Below are 26,345 nucleotides of genomic sequence, written 5' to 3'. Positions count from 1 at the left end.
TAGCTGTAAAAAAAAAAAAAAAAAAAAGAGGCCCACTTTGCTGGACAATGAGCAACCGTCACTTCACTAAGAAGATGCAGAAGGCTGTTGCCATCAAAGGGCTTTGTCATTCATCTAGTTAATTACATTTCTTACTCTACATATTTTTGTTTTTTTGCTTTTAGGAATAAGGTATTGAAAACTATTTAATCTAGTTAATGGCTTTAAACTCTTTTATAAGAATTTTGTTTGAAATAATTGTATCTGGCTCTCATCTAAAGGTGTAGATATTCGGTTCCTAGAAAAGGTAATGGTACAAGATATACAATGTAAAATACAAAAATACTGGAAGTAGGATAATGCAATCATTTAATAGGACTACAAATGTGTTTCATACCTTCTGGTGCAGGTTTGTCTTGAGGAAGTTCAGGCATGTTTTCATCTAAAAGATCCGCAAGAGACTGTGAATTGGTCAACATTTTCTGATAGGAAGTAGCAAACTCTTCAAATTGCTTGTGTCGATCTTCACTCAGTTCACCTTTTGAGTGCAGGATACGTCTAGGTTGTAAGACAAAAGTAAGGCAAACTTAAATAATATTTCTTTCTAAAACAAAATAGAACATATAAGCCGACCTGTATTTATGAAATGTCCACTGAAACACACCATAATGCGAACAATCAAGGTTATACAATATTAAAACTAAAAGGACGTGCAAAAGTGTAATGCTCTAGCAATATACAGCTGCTTTTTAGAAAGCTCAATGTTGTAACCGTTTGGGGGATTGCCATCAATGACTAGACACTAAATTTCCTTAGTAATGTTATTTCTTTCTTCCTACTTACAACCCTAATGTTGCGGGGTCAAGAATGTCAGCAACACCAGCTAGCAATTCAGGACTAGAACTTAGCATCTGCATAATAAATATATAATTAAATATAGAATCAGCTCAAATTCCACAACTTTTGAGTGGTTCACAAGGCACACACTGATTTCAGCTCTTTATTGCTTTCTGACTCCTCATTATAAACTTTGGTTTTCCATTTACCCTTGAATGATTGCAGTGACGAGAGGAATGGATGACTAGAGTGCTTTTCTTTTCTCATGGTGTGACATTTGAGAGGTAGGAGATTTGGTGTATAGGATGCCCTAGGTGCTTCTGTATCGATTGCAGATGTTTGGAACCAATGATGTGCTTAAGGTTGCTCTCAAGGCATGGAAAAGCAGTCAAAGATGAAGTAGCTGGTCAGGACAAGAAGGAAACAGGCAAGGAAACATTGTATATGAACCACAGAAGGCTGCAAAAGGCATTAAATGAAACCTACTTCGATAATATTTAGTCCACTTTTGCATATTTCAATTTATGTTTGAATGCTATGTTTTTTGTGTTTGTAGAGTGCACTATAATATTAATAGTTATAATAATAATGCAATTGGTAAACTGCATTTAAGGAGTCCCAGTACTAAGTCAAGTATCCACCGGCCTCAATGCAGTATATACCCCTCTGCCTCCTGAGCTAAAAAAAAACAGGTTTTAAGTTTCTTTCTGAACAGATCTTACATCTGGGCCTGGCAAACTGCTAAAGGCAAAGTATTCCACAATTTAGGCGCCAGGTAGCCACACAAGCTCCCATCCATGTGTACTTTCTTAAACCTGGGGACCACTGCAAGCATCTCCCCTGGTGATGTAAGGTTCCTGTACATAATGTCTGATAAACTATTGTAAATATAGAGGACCTTTGTTATTTAAGGTCTTGTAACAGTAACACAAGGATTTGAATGAGGACCTCTGTCTCACAGGGAGCCAATGGAGCTACTTGAGTGCAGCCTCCATTGACGTGCACTTAGGCAAGTTCCGTATAAGTCGGGATGCAGAGTTCTGCACTCTTTGTGGTCTGTTAATTCTACCCTATGACACTCCAAGATATAAGAAATTACAGCAGTCCAGTCTTGGCATTATCAAGGCCTGAACTAATGCCCTTCCTGCTGCATGAGGTAGGAAGCTCAGAATTTTCCCCAGCATTTTAAGGATTCCAAAACATTTACCAGTCACTGTAGTAACTGGGTTGTCAATTGACAGTTTTTTATCTGCCCAATACTGAGATTTTTTACCTTGGGTTTAGAGTCGGGAGGTGCACCCACCTGCTTTGGATACCATGCAGGTGATCAGATGTTTGAATGGTTGCCTACAGTCAGACTCTCGTCTTTCCAGCATTGAGCTTAAGACAATTCAAGTCCATCCATTTAGCCACCCCCGCTAAGCAGAGGATTAGAGAAGTGACCATATGCTTGGAGGTTTTTGACAGCGTAATGAACAGTGTCTCATCTACATAGGATACCACCGTGAACCCATAGCTCTCAATTAGGTCCTCCAATGGTCGCATATTTACATTGAACACGGTTGGGGTCTCTCAAAGAGGAGCCCTGCAGTACCCCTTGCTTCAGTGGGAGCACCTTCAACTGGTGGGTCTTCTGAAAGATCCTACCTTGCAAAAGAGAAGACATTCATTGCAGTGCTTTATGCCCTACCCAGCACTTCCAGAGTTTTTCTAACAAGATCTTGTGGGACACAGTGTTGAACGCAGCACTCAGATCGAACAGCATTAGTGCTGCAGAGTAGGCAGCATCCAAGATCTGATGCATCAATTTGGTCTCCTGTAGGTAAGGCTGACTGTGCTGCGTCCGCTCTGGATGGTTTGTAGTCTTCTCGTCTGGTGACCCAAGTGCAGTGGGTTTTCCCATAGTCCAACTTGCTGGTGACTAGAGTGTGAGGGACAGTTTTTTTTTGTGTTACTTGGGAGCCATCTAAAGAACTTCATCAGCATCATCTGGGTGTGGAAGAAGGATGCAGGGACAGGGTGTTTGACTTGTGCAGTCATGTCCAGTTGATGATTACTCTGAGGTTTCTGCCATGGGTGCGGATCAGAGTTTGGTTGGCCACCAGTTGTAGTCCCAAGGTGAAGTGTTCTTGCCAAAGATTCCTACTTCTCTCGTCTGTGTTGAGCTTGAGATAGCCAACTTTCATCTAGTTTGGAACTTAACCCCTTCCACGCTGATGACGAGCTGGGCTCGTCATGGCGTAGCCTCCTCGCACGCTGATGACGAGCCCAGCTCGTCACGTAAAGTGCGGTTTTGAAAATCTCAGCGTGCGAGCGGAATTCCGCTAGCGCGCATGAGGTTAAGTCATGCAGGCAGTGAACATGTTTCTACTGTTGGGGGACCTTGTCCAAGAGGGAGAGTTTATGTCCTCGGCGTAGGAAAGGATGTTGATTGTTGTGTGCACGGATGAAGATAGCCTGAGGGATCATCCATGTGTTAAAAAGGGTAGGGCTGAGCATTGAACTTTGAGGTACTCCGCAGATTGTAGGAAAGTAGGATCTGCTTCTTATGATTACCCCCACTTTTTGCTTGATGTTACATCGTTTTTGACTTGTCTGACTGGGATCCTGCTACTCAGGACTCCAGTCGATCTGCTTTCTCCCTAAAATGTTATGCCATGTACTTAGGTACACTCCAGATTGGATACTGGGGTACCCTTATCAGTCACACCCAGGTCATAGGTACCCCAGAGGCCTCCCATTGGCTGAGCATGTATTATCCACCCATACGTGGACCTGCAAAATGGAACTAAGGGCCTGTCATTGCAGCCTGGGTAAGATGGTGCATGCACCACCTACTTTAGATATATGTTCACAATATATATAGGTCACTTACTTAAAACCTATCAGTCACCCCTCTAGCAGGCCTTGACAATCCTGAAGGTAGGGGGCTGGGTTTTAGGTAAGCGGGCGCCCCTGCATGAGCAGAGCACCCCTGCAGCCTTCGGAGACTATTCTCCCGCGTTGTCGGTGACGCAGTCAAACGTATAGGTAGAGGTGCATTATATGCTCGCGCAAAATGCTATCTCGAAAACGGCTGCAACACAACATGTCGTCTTTGGTTTTAAACACCCTTAAATCATACCTCCACAATGGTAACAGGTGTGGGAGGTAGGATTTCACCCTTCTGAAGCGAGCTTTGTGGGGTCCCCGGTCTTCCTGGTACCAGTCTTCTCTACCTGGGCAACAAAAAAATGGTTGCTGCCGACCAGAGACACATTTCTGCCCTCCTGCTGCTGAGTCACGCTCGAGCAGAGAAAAGCAGGACAAAAGGCATCCTGTCACAGGGAGACCACCTCCCAGACAGGATTTAGTGTATTAGGGCTAGGTGGGTGCACTTACGAAGTGCATGAAAGTCTGCACGAGGGGCACATTTGGTGTCCCTGTGCATAGTCCAGTTCAAACCAGTGCTGGGAGCTGTTGGCAACTGCTCTGGCACGTAACTGGACAAAGTACAGGGAGTATCCTCCCCACTGTCCTGACCCTCCCCTGGGAGGGTCCCGTGAATCTGTCCAACCCTCTCCCGTGGGTTCTTAAGGGCTTACCTGGCTGTATGACCCTGGCCTCACCAGAATACATCCTCCTCGGGGACCTGAACTTCCACCTGGAGAAAAACAGCGACAAAACCACCACCACCCTGCTCGCCAACCTCGGACTAAAGCAACTGGTGGACACCCCCACCCACATCGCTGGCCACACACTCGACCCCATCTTCTCCGCCAGCAACCACGTTTCCTTCAGCCACTCCTCCGTACTACACTGGACCGAACACAAATGCATCAACTTCACCTTCAAAAAGAATACCCACCACCATCGCACGCAACAAATCCCCCACAGATGCTGGAGCAAAATCACCACAGACCAGCTCCTCTCATCGCTGAGCCAGAACCTACCAGCCAACACCGCTGACACCAACAACGAAGCCCACAACCTCACACAGTGGATCACCAACTGTGCCGACAACGTGGCACCACTAAAGAACTCCCCAGGCATGACCAGCAACATGAAAACTCCATGGTTCACGGACGCCTTCAAAGAATCAAAGAAATCCTGCCGAACCCTCGAAAAAAGCCTGTCGCCAGGAACGAACTACAGAGAACATGAGAGCCCTCAAGATCGCCAACTGTGAACACCACGAGCTGATCCGCTCCACCAAAAGGACATCATTCAAAGAGCGACTAGACAACAACACCCACAACAGCAAGGAACTCTTCAACATCGTCAAAGAGCTCTCCAACCCCAGCCTCAGCAACAACGACATCACACCATCACAAGAACTCTGCAACTTCCTCGCCACGTTCTTCCACCAAAAGATCGCAGATTTACATGACAGCTTCGGACCCCAGACCCCGCCTCCAGTCACCGAACCAGCGACCCCCACCACCACCCTCAGGGCCTGGACCCCCCATCAGCTCTGAAGACACCACCAACATCATGAACTCCATCCACTCCGGCTCCCGATCGGACCCTTGCCCCCATCACATCTTCAACAAAGCCGACACCATCATCGCACCCCATCTCCGGAACATCATAAACAGCTCGTTCGCATCAGCCACGGTTCCCGAGAGCTGGAAGCACACAGAAATCAACACCTTTCTGAAGAAACCCACAGCGGACCCCAATGACCTGAAGAACTTCCGCCCCATCTCTCTTCTTCCCTTCCCAGCCAAAGTCATCGAGAAGACCGTCAATAAACAGCTGACTGCTTTCCTCGAGGCAAAAAACTCGTTCGACCCATCCCAGTCCAGATTTCGAGCCAACCACAGCACCGAAACCGCCCTCATCGCACTCACCGACGACATCAGGACCCTGATGGACAACAGAGAAACAACCGCCCTCATCCTCCTGGACCTCTCGGAAGCATTAAACACCGTATGCCATCGCACCCTAATAACCCACCTCTTCACCACTGGGATCCAAGTAAAGGTCCTGGACTGGATCACCTCATTCCTCTCCGAACAGAACCCAGAGAGTCCGCCTCCCTCCCGCTCAGAAGCCACCGAGAACATCTGCGGCGTACCCCAAGGATCCTCGCTCAGCCCAACCCTCTTCAATATCTACATGAGCCCCCTCGCCGCCATCGCACGCAAACACAACATCAACATCATCTCCTACGCCGACGACACCGAGCTAATACTCTTCCTCACCAAAGACCCAGCCACTGCCAAAACCAACCTACAGGAAGGAATGAAAGACGTCGCGAAATGAATGAAGCTCAGCCGCCTGAATCTGAACTCAGACAATACAGAGGTCCTCATCCTCGGACAATCCCCTTCCGACTGGGACGACTCCTGGTGGCCCACGGCGCTGGACACCCTCGGATCACGCATGCAACCTGGGATTCATCCTGGACCCCTTCCTCACGATGACAAAGCAAGTCACCGCCGTCTCGTCATCATGCTTCAACACCCTACGCATGCTCCATAAGATCTTCCGGTGGATCCCCACCGAAACTAGAAAGACGGTCACCCAGGCCCTCGTCACCAGCCGACTGGACTACAGAAACACCCTATACGCAGGAACCACCGCCATACTGCAGAAACGACTACAACGCATACAGAACGCCTCCGCACGACTCATCCTAGACATCCCTCGCCACAGCCACATATCCGCCCACCTGAGAAACCTGCACTGGCTCCCCGTCAACAAGAATCACATTCAGGCTTCTCACCCACGCACGCAAAGCACTCCACGAAATGGGCCCGAATACCTCAACAGCCGCCTCTCGTTCTACGCCTCGCCCTCGCCACCCTCCCACGGATTCGCAGAACCACCACCGGAGGAAGATCGTTCTCCTACCTGGCGGCCAAAGCATCTAACTCCCTCCCCGCACACCTACGAACTACCCAGGACCGTCTCTCCTTCAGGAAACACCTCAAGACCTGGCTTTTCGAGCAGTAGGAGCACCCCCCCCCCCTCTTCAGCACCTTGAGACCCTCACTGGTGAGTAGCACGTTCTATAAATGGTATGATTGATTGATTCAATGTGGACAAGATTCTGGATAAGAAACCACTGACGTTCGAACGTTTGGACACTCTGGACTTTACTGGACTTCGAATGGGCCCAACTCGTCTCCCTCTCAGTCCAAACATCGTCTGTGCCCGTGCACCGTACAGGATCCGTGCAGGATCTGTGGAGCGTCAAGGACAACTGAAGGTATGTCCCTTGGGATGAAGGAGTCACTCCCCTACATTTGCAGGCACCGTAACGCAACTGACCGATCCGCTGATTCTGAGCTCTTGCGGACTCCTAAAGCTCCAGCAACACAGGACATGGGTTTCTATGTTCCTTGAGGTCGAGTTGCCTTCTTAGTGAGTTTGAGGCCAGTATCCCTCATGGGGTCCGGATAAGACGAACTCCAGTGCAACGCGGACTTTTGCAACTGCAAATGCTTGTTGGCGTTCCGCAACCTCTGCGCACATTTCGTACAAAGGATTTCGGCCTCCTCTCACTCTGTGCCCTGCAAGCTGTTACTTTGTGAACCACTGAGAAGTCCCCTTGCAACTGCTGTGTTTTCGGCCTGTGGATTCATTTGAGGGACAACACTGCTGTACTTGGTTGCTCCAGGCCTGCCCCGACTCCCCTTGCTGTGGTGAGTCCTCTGGTTCTTGCTGAGCTAGAATGTAACATTCTTTGACCTTCTTTGTGGGTTGCCGCTGCCAAGGCTTGTGGGTGCTCTCGCCGGACACCGACCCCACAGCACTCAACATCCTTCGTGGGACAGCTCGTATCCATCACCTGGTCATCCTCGACGTCTCTTGGTCCCTGCAGCTGTAGAGTCAAGGTCTCCATCATCACACCTGAAGTACCCGGTGGGCATTCGTCTAACGAGCCCCTGGTCACTTCTGAGTGACCCAGACTCTGTCCCCTCTACTTCCAGGTTCCTTCGGTCAAGAATCCACCTGTGTGTTCCATCGGACACTTTTTTCCTTTTCAGCGGTGGTATTTCTTTGAAGATTCCCATAGAAAACGATGGCGGTTTCCGACGCCACTTCAGCCTTATGCACCCGGCTTCCCTGCGATAGGTAACTCAGTTACTTCGGTATCCATGGGTGGGTGGCTTTCCAACCTTCTAATTTCCAAAGGGTTTCTTTGTAATCCACTATGAAGGGTCCATTAACTGTAAAACTGCATATGTGACTCTCCCAATAAATCGTACTTATCACGCAGTCGCGTTCTCACACTGCAACAGTACTCTGTGGGCTCCCTCCTTACTCACCTTGGGTGGTTCCTTGGGGTTCCAGCGATTCTACATCCTCTAGACACTGTCTTGACTCGAGTCGTGGTTCTTATCCCACTATTTTAGTATATGGTTTGGTCCTCCCCTGGAGCCCACTGTGTATTAGCGCTACTTACGATTGTTTCTGTGCTACAGTATTGTGTGCTTTGTGTTCATCTGTGTGTAGCAGATACTGGGAGGTATTTAAGGTGTATTATAATAAATAAAAAAATGTATAACTATTGTGTGGTTCTCCTTTCATTTAACCAATAGTATAAGGTTGCATTCCGGTAAAACAAGCTGCTTAACAATCCTTCAAGACTAAGCCTGACGGCTGCTCTCCACAGCTACCACTTGGATAGCTTTCTAAAGTTATCTTTGACCTCTTAAATCACCCTACGGGTTGTTTGGACTGGTACAGGGTGCCCACTTTAAATAGTGGACAGCATATACCAGGCCAACTTCTCACACAAATGAATTTGCAGACTTCGGAGGAATAGGTGCCAGGATACCAGCTTGTGATCCCATTAAGGAGCAGCTACAGGGGAGACCAGGTCCGCGGAGGCCAATCTCGTGTAAGAGCTTGATGAGAATGGGGTGTGAGACCCTTTGAATTGCTGCAGAGAGCTCCTAAAGAATGGGGGCTGCAGTGTTTCTTCTGTCAAGGATCATGTGGATGACATCTATGGTGACGTTAAGTGCTGTTTCAGTACTGTGGTTGGGCCCAAATCAGGACTGTGTTGCAATGAGGGGCCGGTGGTTAATAAAGTGGTCGAGGAGGAGCTGGTTGTTTAGTTTCTCTAAGCCCTTTATCAGGTATGAAAGAAAGATGGGTCAGTACATCCAAATGATATACCAAGACAAGGGGATGATTGCCAGCTTAATTGGTCATTATAGTAAAGCTTTCCTATTCAATTAAGAGATGGTTTAAAAAGATTTTCTATTTTTGAGAAGCTGAAGTAAAATGATGATCCGTCTCAACACCAAATACTCAGACGCATATAGTACATATCTTGATGCAAGGTTTGCCTTATAAAGCAAAGATGGGTACTCATACAGCATTTTGACAGCGGAGTACATTCTATTTACTTCTGGACAAGGAAAAACCTCCTACTTACTAGTCTAGAGGCTGTCTGAATAAAAAATGCAAAAAACAGGAAAAGTAAAGCCTCCCCTTCAACTCACCCCCTCCCCTTAGGTGGACTTTGGGGACAGTACTAGGAGCAAATTGCCTGCAAAGCAATCACCTGAGGAGAACAACACTAATATAATCAGTAGATTTGTTTCTCAGATCTCACTACAGAAAGGGATTTTATTGCATTTACAGGTGGCAGTCATCTGAATATTTTTTTTAAGAGAATGCAATCCACACTAAAGAGTACACAGTGTCATTTTAATACTATATTTAATACGACTTGTACACAGCCATGCTCATTACCTAGGGGTGGTAGTAAAGAAATCATCACAAAAAATTATTTACGATCTAATCCAGAAAGCTTAATCCATACTCCCCAGCCTAGATTAGGAAAAAAACCAAAAAAAGAGTATAGTAAAGACATAACAATAAAACACGAGTCCACAATTTGTAACATACTTATCTCTCTGGCAAAAGTCCTTTTACCTACACCACAACAAAGTATGGATATGTTTCACTCCCTATCACACACTAAGAAGGGATTTTATTCAAGCCCTTGATTGAAAGAAGGGGATCATTTCTTGGTGGGAAACATTGTTGGGAAAACTTTGTGAGTGGCCTCAAACTGATTGTGGACTTTCACAATCTGTCATAGTTCAATATGCCCTGAACTGTTCGCTCCGCTTCACTTATGTAGAATTGACTCCCAATGTAATGTGACACTATTGTGCAGTAATTTTATGTAGGAATAAATTGATTTGATTTCAACATCTTTTTTGTAATGCCCAGCAGTCAAATCTGCAGAATATGCACTCACATTTACATGCACAAATGTTTCGCCACTTGAGCCCTTTGTTTATGTTCTAATGCAATATTTTTCCCATTTTCAAGCGTTAGTATGGTGTGCACTTTGTGAGATCCTCAAGCCTACCACTGTGTCAATGTTGCCAAGGCCTGACAGCACACCGCAGAACAGATTTAGCCTTCAGTTCTGTCCTTGCCTTCCTGCATTCCCTGGTCTGACATACACTAAGTGTCCCAGGCAGCACTGGTGTGGTGGGTACTCGAGCCCCACCCTAGACATCTTTTTTCTATAGCTGTGCCTTCATTCTCAGAGTAGGATTCCTTCCCTTAAAGGAGTTTGCATGTTGTGGGATTCGTAAATTTCCCAGGCTGAGGTATTGGGATGTCATTGTTCTATTATGGCAGCCATCCTACTCTTTTTGGTCTGACAATACTACTTTCAGTTCTATTTTACTTCCCAGCACAGGTTTGCATGTTGTGGGCTCCCAACTTATGTGATACAATGATCAGGGCCAATTGTTCCTAAGCAGTTCAGTCCCCAATTCTTTCTTTTCTTTTTTTCTTAGTAATAACTGTCAAATTATGGGATCCCTCAGAATCCCAGGCTGCTCATCCTGTCGGTGAGCTCTGACAGACTATTTGACTGTTAATTCCAAGGTCTGCTTTTTTGTGTGCTACTCGAGATACATGGAATGGAAAATGCTACTTACCAGTATGCATCTGTTCTTGGCATGTAAAGCTGCAGATTCTTACACGATTGTTGTTGTTACCTCAACCTCTTCCTTTATTGTTATTACCTCTGTAGCCTCCTCTAAAGTGTCCTTTATTAGAGGATGCTTGTGTATTAGTTTTAAAGGAAGCTGAATTGTCAGCTCCAGCTTGTTTGGAGCCTCCTCTGTAAAAGGAGCAACGAAAGGAGCCTCTTGCTTGGGTGGACTGCAAAGCTCCCATAGACTTGGCTGTATCAGTGTCTTTTTTCATTTTTTCCAGAGCTGTGTCTACTTCTGGACCAAACAACTGCTGTTGGTTGAATGGATGATTTAAGATAGTAGTCTGTACCTCTTGCTTAAATTCTGGAATGTGTAGCCACATGTGACATCTAAGAAGGACACTGGTGTTTATTGCCCTAGATGTTGGGTCTGCTACATCTAGTGCGCATTTAATGGAGGCATTAGATATAAGCTTACCCTCCTATATGAGGTCATCTGCTTGTGCCTTATATTGATCAGGTAGATGTTGTAAGAGCTTCTCTAGCTGATCATAGTGAGCCCTGCCATATCCTGCTAGGAGGGCCTGTGTGTTAGCAATGCGCCATGCATTAATAGCTTGGGCAGCTATTCTTTTCCCTGAAGCATCTATGATTTTGGATTCTTTATCAGGAGGTGGTGCATCTCTTGATGTTTTTGAGTTTGCTCTTTTCCTAGCGTTTGAAACTACTAGGGAGTCTAAGTGTAGCTGTCCCTTAATATAAGCAGGATCCCCAGGAGCTGGTCTGTACCTCTTTTCTATCCTTGGGTTTATGATTCTAGCCCGTACAGGATCTTTAAACACCTCTGGGGCATGTTTAATAAATCATTTAATCATTGGCAGTATTTGCACAGATTTTTGGGAATGTACAAAAGTGATTGTAAAAAATCCTCTTCTGCCACATCTAAATGCATGGTGACATTGTGATAGATGGAAGCCCGATTAATTAAGTGCCCAAACCCAATATTGTCTTCTGGAGGAGAAGGTTTAGATGGATATATATGTGGGTCAGGGATATCTGGTATATACTGTGGGTTTGGATACTCCCAGGCTGGTGAACCTGTTGAGTAGGGAAAAGGGTCAGCTGGGTCTTTCCCTCCCCCCATGCTATACTGATCATCATCAGCATCCTGATGAGGTGTATGTTGTGGGGAATGAAGAGGAGAATTTTGAGGTGAAATGTTTAAAGGGAGAGCAGGAGGGGGAGATACAGGAGAAGAAGAGTGCATAGGAGATGTGGCAGAGTCCTTTTTGACAGGCACTGGAGGTGTAGGTGCTATATCTGACTTCCTCTTCCTGTGTGGTGGAAAAACATGTCCTGTTTCTGGGTCTATGTATATCCTCTTTTGCAGAAGATCAGGTCTGAAAAGCTCTTCTTCAGAAATTGCTTTCGGCGCAGATTTTTTCGGCTCCGGACCTGGTTTGTCTTTAGCCTTAGGAGTTGTTGTATAGTCCTGTGGCGTACTTTTCGGCACCAAAGGTATTGTTTTCGGAGTCGAGGGCTTGGAGGCATCAGAAACAAGCTTTGTGGGTATCAGCACCGAAGATTTAGGGGTGAAAGCAGGTTTCATTGGTTTCGGTGCTGTTTTGTCTTTAGGAGTAGACGGTTTCTGGGACTTTTTCGGAACCGGGACTTCTTTCGGTGCCAAAGGAGCTGGTCCTATCGGCACGTGTGGTTTGCTCGGTATGCAGCTACCGGAAGGCTTTAATATTTTTTTCGGAGACGGGCTTTTGAAGTAATGTCTCGGTCTCGACTGGGCCCTGAAGGTGGAGTTTTTACCTTAGCCTTTGGGTAAGGTGGTTGGGCTGGGGTAGGGGCAGTCGTACTCACGCGTTGACCTGATGGTATGGAGTCATCGGAGTAGTCTGCCTCAGAAACAATCTGGAGATCATCGGAATCTTCCTCGGGGACACATGGACCTTCGTCGGAGATATCCACTGGTTCCGGAGCTGATCTCTGAATGTCGCGACAACGGGCCCTCCGATCTCAAATGGTCTTCTTGGATCGAAAGGACGCACAAGCTGTGCAGTTCGACTGGTCGTGTTCAGGTGCTACACACAGGTTACACAGATCGTGATGGTCACTGTGTGGAAATTTTGCTCCACACCCGGGAGGCATCTTTTGAATGGTGTCCTTTCCATGATGTGTAGGTCTCACCGCGGTAGGTCCGACGGCCTGCGTCGATGACCGGAATCGAAGTGATGAGGTCGAGTCTATGTATACTGAAGTTAAAGTTTGTTTTTAAAGGCTTTGCACGTCGAAGTCTTCAAAAAGTCGATTTTCGAACCGGAGCGGAAAAGTTCCATCCGAACCCAGTGGCGGAAAAAAAACAATCTTAGGTTGGAGCTGATGCCCATGCGCACTATCGTCCAAGGGAGGAGCCTATCTCGTGGCTACAAAGACTTCTTCCAAGACGACAACAACATGCAATCATCCGAGCCCAACACCAGGTGGCGATCTAATGCACAGTGTAAGATCTGCTGCTCATATGCCTCGAACAACTTGATTATAAGTTGATGCATTGTGGCAGCTTATCCCAGACTCCCAAACAATGCCATCTTTGTTTTATTAACATAAAGAGCTTCAAATTTTGTGCTGAGATCTGCAGACATTTCAATGCATGACTATTTCTTTGTGCTATAAGGGAAGATCCCTTTCATGCTGTGATGACTCCCTGTGATACATTTCATGTTGTATGCTTAGTGACAACACCACGTCTCACTTTAAGTGCTGCGGATGTCAGACAGCTAACCTCAGCTGATTTTCAAACTCCACTTCTATCTTTGCTCACATGCTTTAATTCCTCCGTGTTGAAGAGTAGTGGTGTGTGGTCTCAGATCTCTAGGTCAGGTTTAAGTTTTGTAAATTATGTTGGGCCTCAGGAGCTAATATATTCTATTTAGTATCCCGCTCTGTCCGTTGACTCATGCAGCAATTACTCCTTGGTGAGGAGTTTCATTGCTTATACTTGGTGAGAGATCCACTCCTCAAGCTGTACGAGTGCGTCTGGGCTCTTGCTGCTAAAGGTCTCACATTGTCCTTTTTTCCCCTCTTGTGCTTCTTTCCAAGTTGTTTTGACTCGTTGTGCATTGTATGTTTGTTGGTCGCCCAGGGGTCATCAATGTAGCCATCTTTGTCTCACCTTGCAGCTAGGTATTGCGCAGACATTGTGCTTTTTCAACAGCAGCTAAGTAATGAATGTCACACTACAATCCGGCCAATCTTTTGACACTAACTTAGTAACAACTTAGAAAATACATTTGAAACACATCTCTGTAGTGCTTAAAATGTTTTACCTAGTTATGTAGTGGAGCATCCTCCATAGACGACTCTGGCAGAGTACCTCCGTGGGGAAACAAGAGGTGTTAGTGGACAGGGTGGTTAAGAGGGACAGCAGATCTAGCCGGGTCCAGACATGGCAATAGGAGATGAGCATATACGATGGCAGAGGCAATATGGAGGAGAAAGGAGATATAGGAGCAGATGCCGAGCATGGCAAAACTCTCTACACAAGAATGAAAATCGAAAGCTGAGGCAAGCTACATCTAGACCTACAACTCTCAACTATCCACCTACAACTCTCAACTATCCACCACAGCTACTAACCTGGTATTTTACTAAGCAACACACCTGGGAAAATGTTTCACTATCCCCTTCGCTGCCAGTACTAGGTAAGCCAGGATTAACTAGAAGCTCTATGATCTCTACATGGATCCAGATTTAAGACTTTCAGGATTTCAAAAAAGTTTCCAGAAGAACGCTCAGAAACTTGCAGGAGTCTCATTTTCAAAGCATAAGCCTAGAAACCTAAGGTGCATACCATTTTCGCATGAGCTAACATTAATGTGTATATCTACCCATAAAAAAACTAAAAGCAGGTGCAAATGCACTTACTAACATTTTTCACAGTAGAGCATCTCTTTGCTTTCAGCGCACCCTTTTCAGGGGTGATCTCTTCCCCCTCCAAAAAAGGTTTTACATCTGCATTGTGAAAAGTGATGTTTATTAATACCAATAAATATCTAAATTTGTAGGTTTGTACAAACAATTGAATTCCAGCCTTGAATCACTCACTTTCTCAAGTATAATTTACTCAAACAAAATCTACATTAACTATAATAACTATAGGAAGACCTGGCATGGTTCACCTGGTTTAATTTTCCGGCCACTGATATAACACTTGGTATTGCTCACAATGTTGCCAAACAAAAGAACTGTGGCTCAAGTGAAGTGATTTTCCCTAGGTTATAAAGTGTGCTGAACTCCTTCGACCGTTCGACCGCAGCCCTTCTGACACTAACGTACGAAACCAAGGGTATAATTAGAACACTGGTATACCCAGTATTCTCTCATAAACAACCTCTTGCATAATAAAAGTAGTAGCAGATTATCATGTTGCCTCTGGAGCGAGTCTGTTAACTATATATTTTTTTTAATTATTTGAGATACTGAGTACATAGGGATCGGGGCAATTAAAACCTAGCAGTACTCTATTTCAGTATACCACAATGGATACGGTTTTGAAAATAATTATTTTCTTTTGTAGTAATAACGATCCACGGGTGTGGAAGTACCCTCCACGTGGTTTCCTCTATCAATCACTGCATTGAGGTTAGAGGTGTAGAAGGACTGGGACAGTTAGACTGTCCTGACGAAGACCGGTGTGACCCATATAATCGAGGGCACGGAGCAACAGTCGAAACATGTTGACCACCGCAGTATAAGGAGTAGTGTTTGAGGATCTGGAATTCCTGCCTAAAGACTTATACATCCTTCACTATAATTTTAATCCTGACCTTGGGACCCGGGAATAAAGTACCTGCGGGTACCCATGAGCCAGTTTTAACGAGCACCTGCTAACTGCACTTTAAGTCTATCACTTACCCAGTCCTGACGGACAACACTAATTGTTGTGATCACTGTATGTCACTTATATGTTGTTTGTATTTTTGGGTTTTGAGTAGTGTGTTTTTGTGTGTTCCTCCTCCCTATGCTCCGCCCCCTGCGTGGCTACGCGGGGGCGTATTGTAAGCAGACCCGATGATGAAGCATGTCACACACATTGTGAGTGAGGGCAGTTTTTTCAGATAATTTTGTTTTCCTTAGTCCTGTCTTTGCGTCACAGTGTCTGTTGTTCCCCACCCCCATTGGTGTGTATACTGTACTTGGGGATTTGGGGTGATGGAACTTACTTTTGGACCCTCTCCCCTTTTTTGTGACGGATATTTTATAATATCACACACCCACGAGGTACCAACAATTAAGTACTTTTTCTGTTAGGATTTATTTTGGTTGCATTGTTAACAAGAACGAGAATTACTGGTTGTATTCACCTAAGGACAAACGTCCGCTGCCATGTGTAAGAATGATTCATAGAATGTAACACCGTCTAGTTAACATTTAATAATGAGTTCAGACCGTCAAAGGTTGAAAACTTTATTAGGGGTTATCGATTTGCATTGTTTGCTTATATGCATTTAATTTTGCATTGACTTCTCATTACAGTGAGGAAATTGAGGAAGAGTTTATTGCTCAATCCTATACTTAATTTAGTTTGCAAAAGACATATACCAGTTGACTGCTTCAATGTAATCCTATACGATTAAAGAAATATACATTTTTGATAGTGTACAAAAATTGACTAAGGATTTTAACTCACATTCACTTTCTGATGGCATCAACTGCAATCCGAGTATTTTCCCCAGTTTGAGATCTGTGGTGTGCAGGAGTGCAGTGGGAGCGCCGCTTACTGGTGCAGGGGCTGCGTTGCTGTCGGCTGGTCTGTCGATTGGTGCGGCCTACCTGGAGCTGAGCGGGGTCTAGAGGTGAGAGGGCCTCTTCGGAGTGGCAGGTCGCTGACGAGAGACTGCCCGCGTCAAGAAAGGTCGGGCCAGAGGTGTGAGAGCAGCGGATGCGGCGATTTTAATGGGGGATGTTTTTAATTTTGTTATGAATGGGGAGCTTGACAGGTCAGGCAGCGATCACACCAGGCTGGGGCTCTGTCAGTGGTTGGGAAGGGGTGGTTGGAGGACAGTGGCTTGCATGATGTGTGGCGGATGCAGCATCCAGGAGAATGAGACTACACATATTATTCTGCGGCACACAAAACTTATGCGAGTCTTGATAATTTTCTAGCATCCTCTGCTCTCGTGAACACCCTACACTCCTCGGAGATAGCTCTGCGCTCCCTTTCTGACCATGCACTTATTTCTGTCCTGCTCCCTGTGCCTCGCTTACGAACTATCCCCACTGGATGGAGACTGCGCAATAGTTTGCTTCATTCCGAGGCGGCAGTTCAGCGGGTGCGTTATGCTATAGTGCAGAACTTTCATGCAAATGATGATGGGTCCACTCCTCCGCCGGCGGTGTGGGAGGCTCTGAAACTGGTAACATGGGGTAACTTTATAGCGATTGCGACATACAATACCATGCGTAGGGTAAGCATGAGGGAGGTGGGTGAGCTGGAGGCCATCCACAAGCGTACGGGAGCACAGCGAGTGTGGCGAGAGTTGGAAAAACGTAGACGAATGCTGAAACATCTGGACATAGACAGAGCTGAGCATGGTCTTCTCCGGTTGTGTCAAATTCTTTTTGAGCAGCGATAAGTGTGGGAAGATGTTGGCACACCGACTGCGAGTTCAGGCGCAGGCGTCTTTGATCCAGTCAGTGAGAGACCAATCTGGAGTGGTTCAGTCTGCTGGTGATCGGATTGTTGATGCATTTCGTAGCTTTTATCACCTCCTTTACACAGAGCAAATTCGGCCGCGCAGGACCCAGAGCTGTATTTGACAGCATATGATATTGCCCCTCTCCCTAAATCTGTCTCGGAGTATCTAGACACGAGTATCCGTGTGGATGAGGTGGTATCTGCTATCTCAAGGTTGAAAGATGCGAAGTCGCCGGGTCCGGATGGCTTCTTAGCTATATTTTATAAGAAGTTTTGCATGGAGCTGGCCCCTTTTTTGTCCCAATTGATTAACTCTTTCCTCAACATGGGGGAGGTGACGCCCTCGATGTCCGAGGCAGCAATTTCAGTCATTTTGAAGCCGGGGAAAGGTTTGCGCTTATGAAGGTCCTACTGACCCATTTTGCTTCTTAATGTCGACACCAAGCTGTTTGCGGGCATTCTGGCGGCACGCCTTAGCCCTCTCATGGAGGGCATGGTTGACCCGGATCAGTCGGGCTTCATTCCCTCCAGACAGAGGGGGGCGGGGGAGATAACGCCAAACGTTTGCTGCACCTTATAGATAGCACTCAGCGCTCCCAGAAGCCAGCTTTTTTGTTGTCTATAGACGCAGAAAAGGCATTCGATCGGGTCAATTGGGAGTATTTGTTTGCGGTCTTGCGCGTGTACAGGTTTGGAGCCAACTTCCTCCACTGGATACAGTGCCTATATGCTTTCCCCAAGGCATTTGTGCAGGTTAATGGCTGTAGGTCGGCCTCTTTTTCTATCGGTCGGGAAACTCAGCAGGGTTGCCACCTGTCCCTACTTTTATTTGTGCTCTATATGGAGCCGTTCACGCAGTGAATACGAACAAACCCGAATGTGGTAGGTCTCAAATTTGGGGCAGACGTACATAAAATTAGCTTGTACACGGGCAATGTGATCCTCTCCCTTTCTCAGCCACGGAGGTCCCTGCCTGCTCTGATGGATGAACTTGCGGCCTTTTGGGTCCTATTGGGTTTTAAGATAAAATGTTGCGAAGTCGCAGATCCTGAATCTTTCTGTACCCAGTGGGGAGGTGGAGGCATTGCAGTGAGACTTATTATTCCAATGGGCACCAATGAATACAACTTATCTGGGGTTTAAAATTACTCCGACAATTGCTCAAACGGTGTCGCTGAATTATTCCATGCTGCTGGAGCACGCGACTAAGGCGCTGGACACCTGGTCGCGTCTCCGGCTGGCATGGTTTGGGAGGGTGGGTGCAGTGAAAATGACAGTACTTCCTCGCATCTTATACCTTTTCCAGATGCTACCACTGACGCCCCTCCCCCCGAGGAGCTTAAGAAATTGCAATCTCTTATTACCCAGTTTGTTTGGGAAGGAAGGAAGTCTCGCCTCTCCCCAATGCAGATGATGCTCCCGAAAGCTTAGGTTGGGCTGGGTCTTCCACTTGTTGCGGGCAATTATCAAGCGGCCTGTTAGCACTATTTGGTGGAATGGAATAGGCCACTGTCCGGTAAACACTGGAATTTCATGGATCAGTCTGTGGCGGGGGCAAACATCTGGCGGGAGCTGTGGTTACCTCGAAAAGACAGAGCGTGGGGACTATAGTCCTCCCTGGTTACATCACCTACCCTCAAGGTATGGGCTCACATGGCCTTAAGGAAGAGGTGGACGACGTTTCCTTTACTAATGACACCCATCGTCGGCAACTCTGGCTCCAGGGTCAAGCGTCTGCCGTATTTCAGAGGTGGCAGGAGGAGGGGTGTAAAAATGTTGGTTCCCTCTTTGCTACTGAGGGTTTAATTCCGTTTGCGCAGTTGCGTAAAGACTACGATTTATTACCCTCAGACGCATTTCCCTACAGTCAGATTTCGCATTGGGTTACTAGGCCCGCCAAATTTTCTCGCATGTCCTGTCCACTCACGACATTCAAACAATGGCTGGTGCGCAAAAAGGACAACCGCAGACTTACATTGGAACTGTATGCTATGCTCATGAAGCGTTCCGCGCGAACTCGTATTAAAGCTCAGGTGAGTTCGGAGACTGAACTGGGCAGACTACAAACTCATAAGGACTGGGAGCTTGTACACTATAGGGCACATAACACTGCACATAATACAGCGTGGACAGAGTCTGCCTTTAAGGTGGTTACATACTGGTATTACACACCTGCTCGGGTTCATGGGTGGGACAAAAGCAAGCCCGATCCCTGCTGGCAGGGATGCGGGGCGACGGGTACATTCGTTCATCTTCTATGGCACTGCCTAAAACTGGTACGCTATTGGACAGCGGTCATGGATGATTTTGATGAAGCATTCCAGATTGCGCTGCCTCACTCTCCTGAATACATGCTGCTGAGTCTTTCGCACATTAAAACTTTCCCATTGAAGTCTACCAGAGGCAGACAGATTGCACTGGTGCTGCCTGCTGCGCATAAGGTCATTTTGTCTATGTGGAGAACATCATCTGCCCCTGAGAGTCTGGAATGGATACAACGCCTGTGGCAACTTTTAGATATGGAGCGTATGTCGCTCTGCCTGGAGGGTGAGGGCAAAGAATTTGCGAAGCTGTGGGCCCCTTTCCTGCAAATACTCACGAAAGATTTGAGAGAGGTGACCTGTCCGAAATACCTGCAGATCCGTCAATTTCTACCACTAGACCCCTTACTAATATCTAGAGCTCTGTATGCAGCGTTTGCCAGGTATCAGACTAGGCCTGTGTTTTTTTTTTGTTGTAAAACATTTTTTATCGGCATTTGTATAAAAGTACATACAACACATCTATTGTTGCCTTTGATGTTGGCTTAATAGCGAGATCGCACAATCGTGTCCTGCGTTAACATAAAAGCTTAGCGTTTCAGGGTATTAAATCCCACACTCAGTCTCTCGATTGGTGCCTTGCTGGGGATGTGCAGCTTGAGGCTGATTCTGGATCTCAGGCCGAAACCAAGTAGCTTTGAGCCATCCTTGGCGACGGAGTACTGCCGCTCCAGCCAACGAACGGAACGCCGTTGTTGCAATATCCATTGCACAGTCGATGATTTCCATTGACGTCGCTTCTCCCTCCTGTAAGATTTTCTTTGCCTCAGATGTAGACTCCGGAGGCAGCTGGTCGAGGTATGGGGCGACATTGCACCAGAGCTGGCGGCCGTACCTACCCAGGATCGCTAGGGCATTAGCCGCTCGCACCAGCAAACTTGCCATCGACGAGAATCTCTTCCCCACATTATCCAACCTCCGCCTTTACTTGTCCGGAGGAGTTGTTAGGGGAGCAGAAGGGTTACGTGACTTTCTCTGCGCTGCCTGCGAGATCACAGAGTCTGGTCTTGGGTGACCTGTTAAAGCCGCAGGACCCTCATCGGGTGCCTTGTATTTTTTATCCAGAAGCGGTAGCACAGGGACCACCGTAGCCGGGTGCTTCATAGCCTTTAGGCCCTCCTTCCATAGATGATCTACAATAGGAATGGACCTAGTTGCTTTTCGAAAGGGTTCCTTAAAATCATATAAAAACAATCTGTAGTAACCTTAGGCATGGCTAATTTGAATCTTGCAGCAGCTCTTTCAATCAGCTGATAGAAGCCCCCAATTGTCCGCTGGCGGGGAATCCGCCGGGTCCGGGACTGGTGATGAGGGATCTGGAATGATATATTCATCATATTCCGCATTGGGAATAGAGTCATGATCCGATTGCTGATCCTCATCCGAGGAAACATCATGGGCCTCTTGTAATCCAGAGGAATCCTGATGGAAGGACGCTTGAGGCTGAGGGGAATCTTGAGCCCGAAAATTAGGCGTCACAAATGAAGCTGAAGCCCCTGTAGGCGTAGCAGACGTTGACGGAACTGGAAGAGGCCTACTTGCCTTAGATTTATAGTCCTGCAGAATCTTATGCAGATCTTGTAGGAAAGAAGATGGCACTGTAACCATTTCCTGTTCAGAATGCTGTTGCGAGTGGGCCGACTGAAGATGACCAACTCCTCGTGGCCGTATTCGCCCTCCGAGTCAGTGTCCTGGCATTTGACAAAAAGCTGGGAGGGACTATTGGTATAGCTGTACGCATCCTGTTCATCCTCCTCTGACTACCCTTCTTGAAGGAGCATGGTCGGCAGCAGGGGAGACACACTCCTCGGAGAAGTCATTTCTGGTGTGGTCCGCGTCACAGAAATGGTAATCTGTCGTGGACGGTTGTATACGCGTCGACGAGATTGGTGTCGTCGTCGATGATGAAACGGTCGACATGCCAGCCGTTGTCACTGTCAAAGTCGTCGATGCCCTCGTCGACGAGACCGTCGTCGTCGTCGTCATTGTCATCGTTAACGTCGACGTCGGACCCATCGTCGGCGACGCCGTTGTAACCTTCGACGGCACCTTCGTCGTCGTCGGCTCCTTCGTCGTCGTCGGCTCCTTCGTCGACGTCGGCTCCTTCGTCGACGTCGGCTCCTTCGTCGACGTCGGCTCCTTAGTCGACGTCGGCTCCTTAGTCGCCGGCACCTTCGGTTTCTCCGTCGGCGGTGAAGCCCCCGCCGTCGACGGTAGCTTCGTCGACGAACCCCCTGTCGACGGGATCGTCGACAACATCAATCCTGATTTCGATGTTTTTGTCGACGGAACTTCCGCCGTAGGAACCCCTACCCCTCTTCACTGACCTTCTCGTAGAAGACATCGACGCTGCATCCTCACTGTCACTAGAGACAGTCTCCTTTCTGGATTTCAGCTTCTGGAGCCATGTCAAGAGTCTAACCTGAAGGTCCCGGACGGTCTTGGTTGAAAAGGTGCAACAGATCTTGCTGTCAGCAGCCTGGTGGTCAGGATAGAGGCAATAGATGCAGTCTTTGTGCTTATCCTCCACAAAAAAATAGCCTTTTCTTGCCACAGGTGGAACAAGGCTTGAAAAGGGTTTTTTTCTTCTCCATTTCTGAAATCCTGGAAGGCAGCAACAATCCTGAAGTGAATGTGAAAGATTCTGAAGAAAAATCCTGAAGTAAATCCTTTTGAAGAGTAGAAGTTGAGAAGAGCTCAAAGGAGACTCCCTAAGCACAACGTGCGGTAGAAAATCTGAGGCACTGAGGTTCCTTCAGGAAGGTTCTAAGTGGTGAGGCACTTCTGATTGGCTGAGGCCTAAGTTTTGTCTCTTTTACACAAAGAGGGTGATATGCTACAAAAGAGAATGAGACCTAGGCCTTTTTCCTTGGTCTTTTGTACCTACAGCTATGGTATTTTTGTTACAGAGACTCCCATTCCGACGACGAGGAATGATACAAAGCATGGGAATCTATGAAAGTTCCAATACTGGGGTAAGTCTACGTCACCCAGTCGTAGCTGACATTGGGGCATGGCCTGCACCAAGGGATAGACCGTGGTTTTAGGCCAGTTGACTGCCACTTCTTCAAAATCCAAGATGCGTAGTATTGGGGATAGATCTGCTGTAATATCTCGGACATAGATGAGCACGTCATCAGCGTACAATGACACAGCATGGGTGGAGTTGGCGATAGGGATACCGCACTCCTCGCCTGCAGCACAGAGGTGGATTGCCAAAGGCTCCATTGCCATGGCGAAAAGTAGGGGGGAGAGTGGGCAGCTTTGCCGGGTGCCCCGGTGGACTGGAAAGGAGGCAGAAATGAGAGGGCCCAGTCTCGCTCCGGAGGTGGGTGGGAAGTAGATGAGCTTAGTGTAAGCTAGGAGACGGGGCCCTATGCCCATGCGCTGCAGGACCCGAAAAAAGAAAGCCCGCGAGAGGGTGTGGAAAGCTTTTTCGAGGTCCAACACCAGACACGCCGCCCGGGGGAAGTGGAATAGCCGCCGGATGTTGAAGGAGGTATTTCTGCCCGGGATGAATCCATTCTGATCCGGGTGGATCAGATGCGGAAGGAACTGTGGCGTATCTATCCAGCAGGATTTTCCCGCAGATCTTATAGTCCGCAGGCAGTAGGGCTATGGGCGATAGGAGACCAGTCGGTGGGGATCCCTATCTGGCACATTTTGAAAATGTGCAAATATGTACTGTTTCTAAACTCTATAATTTGTACCCATTTCAGAAATACATAGGTGTCTTTCATACCAATTTTTCCATGTATACATTTTCAAAGAATAATTGCTCTAAACCCGTTGCATAATAAAATTCCATTGCAAGTTGCTGCACATTTTTTGGCTCTGGGTTCGTCAGGTTGTTGGTGACCCTACAAGTCCTATATATCCCCACAACCAGAAAGGTCCAGCAAATGTAAAGGTATATCGTATGAAAAGAGCTGTCATAATTATAAGAAGTTCCAGGTGAAAACGTAAACACAAAAGGCTGTTTTTTTCAACTAATTTTCATTTTTTCCAATATTTAACTGTTAGTTTCTATAAAGAAACCTTCATGGATTTAGACAAATGACCCCTTTCTGAATTCAGAATGTTGTCCACTTTTATAAAATGTATAGCATTCCAGGATCCATTATTGCTTTCATACTCATTTCTACCATTAACTGGAAGGAGGTTGGAAGCAGTAAAAATAGCAAAAATAGGCTATGTCCCAGAAAACTGCCAAAACTGTGTGAAAAATGATGGTTCTCCGACATAAGACTCATTCCCTAAAAGCTGGGAAAATGGTGATTTCAGCCCCACAACCCCTTTTTTGATAACATTTGCAGGGAAAAACCCAGAGGCCTTCCTTTGCAGCCCGTTTTTCCCTTTTATCTGAAAAAACAAAAAGTTTACTGTATTTTGCTTAATTTCTGGGACCCCTCCAAGGGAATCCACAAACCCTGGGTACCTTTAGAATCCCCATGATGTTGGAAGAATACCTTATGTGGCCAAAGAGTTACAGGGGCCTAAGCACGCACTACCCCAAATAGCCAAAAAAAGGCTTAGCAGCATTGGGGGCGTGGCCAAGATGGCGGGGTGAGCGGACACTTCTTCCCGCAGCTCCTCCGGCCCGACTAGGCCCGAGCCCTTTTTCGACAGCTTCTCTCCCCCGCTGGAGCTCAGCGGCCGTGGGAAGGGTGGCGGAGACACTGGGGCACACATTGGTGCAACTTTGGCCCCGAACGCTCCGGCAGAGGCACGCTCAGGGACCGATAAGCTAACTGCGGAGCGCCGGCGGGGGCGGAGTGGAGCGGAGCGCTGGCCGGGAGGCCTGAGTAGACCCTGGTGCCGGAGGAGATCGGCGGCTAGTGCTCGACGGCCGGACTCACCCACCATCAGGGCAGAAATGGCCAACGCCCTGAGAGAAGCGGCCAGGGACTCGGCCGCCACGAACGGAGTCGCCATGACGGCGTAGATTCACTCCGGGGGGAGATGGACATAGCTTCTACAATGCCAGGGTTGGAGGGAGGGTCGTGGGAGAGGCGGGGAGAACGAGTGGCCGGACGTCCACTTTTTGTACTTTCCACAGACTTGTCTGTTTTGGGACATGACTGGGACAATGGGTTGTTTGAGTATGGGTGGGGAGTTGGCTAGTTGCCATGGGTCTGTTTTGGAGGGGGTTGGGAGTTCTTTAAGGGTAGAAGGGGTACCGTCCAATATCTCAAATGTTATTGCTTTGTTTTATTTTGCTTGTCCTGCACTGCTGTCCCGTGCCCCCCCCCCGGCTTGGCACTTACGGTCACTTGGGGATATGTCGACACTGAAAGTAGTGACCCTTAATGTTAAGGGTCTGAACAACCCAGTGAAGCGAAGGGCAATCTTATCTCTGCTGGAGGGGACACAGGCAGATATATGCCTCTTGCAGGAGACCCATTTACTACCACGGGATTGTCATAGGATGCGCTCTAACAAGTTCCCAACTCAGTTTTTCTCCTCTGCTGCATCTAAGACCGCGGGGGTGGCCATTTTGATAGCAAGTTCCTTCAGCGGGGAGGTGTTGCACAAATTTGCAGAACAGAAGGGGAGGCTATTGGCATACCGCCTCCGGCTGGGGGACACAACGTTCACTATTGGCTCTTTATATAGCCCAAATGACCACCAAGAGCGCTTTTTATACTCGGTGTTGGTGGACGTGACTGCCTCCCCTGATAGACATATCATTCTAGGGGGAGATTTGAATATAGTTTTTGACTCCACACTCGATAGATCGGCGCAGCAATACCCGCAGACTGGGGAACTCTCACAGGCTGGGAAGGCTCGAATCACTGATATGGACCTGCATGATCTTTGGCGCACCCTCCACCCCACGGATAGGGACTATTCTTATTATTCACATGCGCACCGGACCTACGCACGGCTGGACCACTTATTGGTTAGCGGACCGATGTGTGCCGCTGCTACGGCGGCGGACATTGGAGTCCTGTCGTTGTCTGATCATGCGCCAGTCGTGGGCACATTTGCGCTTCCGACGGCCTCCCCCTCTCAGGGGGTGTGGCGTCTTAGAGACACCCTCCTGCATAAAAAAACGGTTGTGAAGCATATTGAGGAAGCGATCCGGGAATACCAGGCACACAATGATAACTCGGACACCTCGCCAGCGACGCAGTGGGCAGCATTGAAGGCGGTTCTAAGGGGGGAGTTAATTTCCATATCCTCAGCAGAAAACAGGGAGAGCTGACTTCCCAGGTCCGGGAATTGGAACAGGTCCATCACCGTACCGGAGCTCATAGGGTGTGGAGGCAGTTGAAAGCTGCCAGGAAACTCCTGTCGGCGTTGGACATGGACAGGGCGGAATACGCGGCGCTGCGCTTAAAACATGCGTTTTACACGGGTGGGGATAGGTGTGGCAAACTCTTGGCGAATAGGCTCCGAATCGCGCACCAGCGTAACGTGGTGAAGGAACTGCTCGGTGCTGATGGGGTGGCGGTCTCTGATGACACGGCGGTGGCAGAAACGTTCTGTAGATTCTATGAGGCGCTTTACACGGGGGAACCCCCCTCGTCGCAGGATGCTACGGATTACTTGGAGTCGGTGGCCCTCCCGGCGCTGGACTCAGCGCAGGCGG

General features: G+C 47.6%; 1 protein-coding gene across 11 annotated transcripts in view; it reads right to left on the bottom strand.

Moving 5' to 3' along the window:
- Nucleotides 1–26,345, bottom strand: part of UPF2 (UPF2 regulator of nonsense mediated mRNA decay) — a 1,606,401-nt gene that overhangs the window by 1,408,629 nt on the left and 171,427 nt on the right. For all 11 annotated transcript variants that reach the window (XM_086919968.1, XM_086919955.1, XM_086919976.1 and 8 more), the window contains one exon: nucleotides 377–537. In XM_086919968.1, the coding sequence (XP_086776094.1) occupies nucleotides 377–537 (161 nt within the window). The remainder of the gene's footprint in view (nucleotides 1–376; nucleotides 538–26,345) is intronic.

The sequence above is a fragment of the Lissotriton vulgaris genome, chromosome 1_1 (assembly GCF_964263255.1).
Source record: "Lissotriton vulgaris chromosome 1_1, aLisVul1.2, whole genome shotgun sequence".
NCBI lineage: Eukaryota > Metazoa > Chordata > Amphibia > Caudata > Salamandridae > Lissotriton > Lissotriton vulgaris.
Note: the sequence above shows the minus strand (reverse complement) of the source record. Positions and strands in the feature narration are given on the sequence as shown.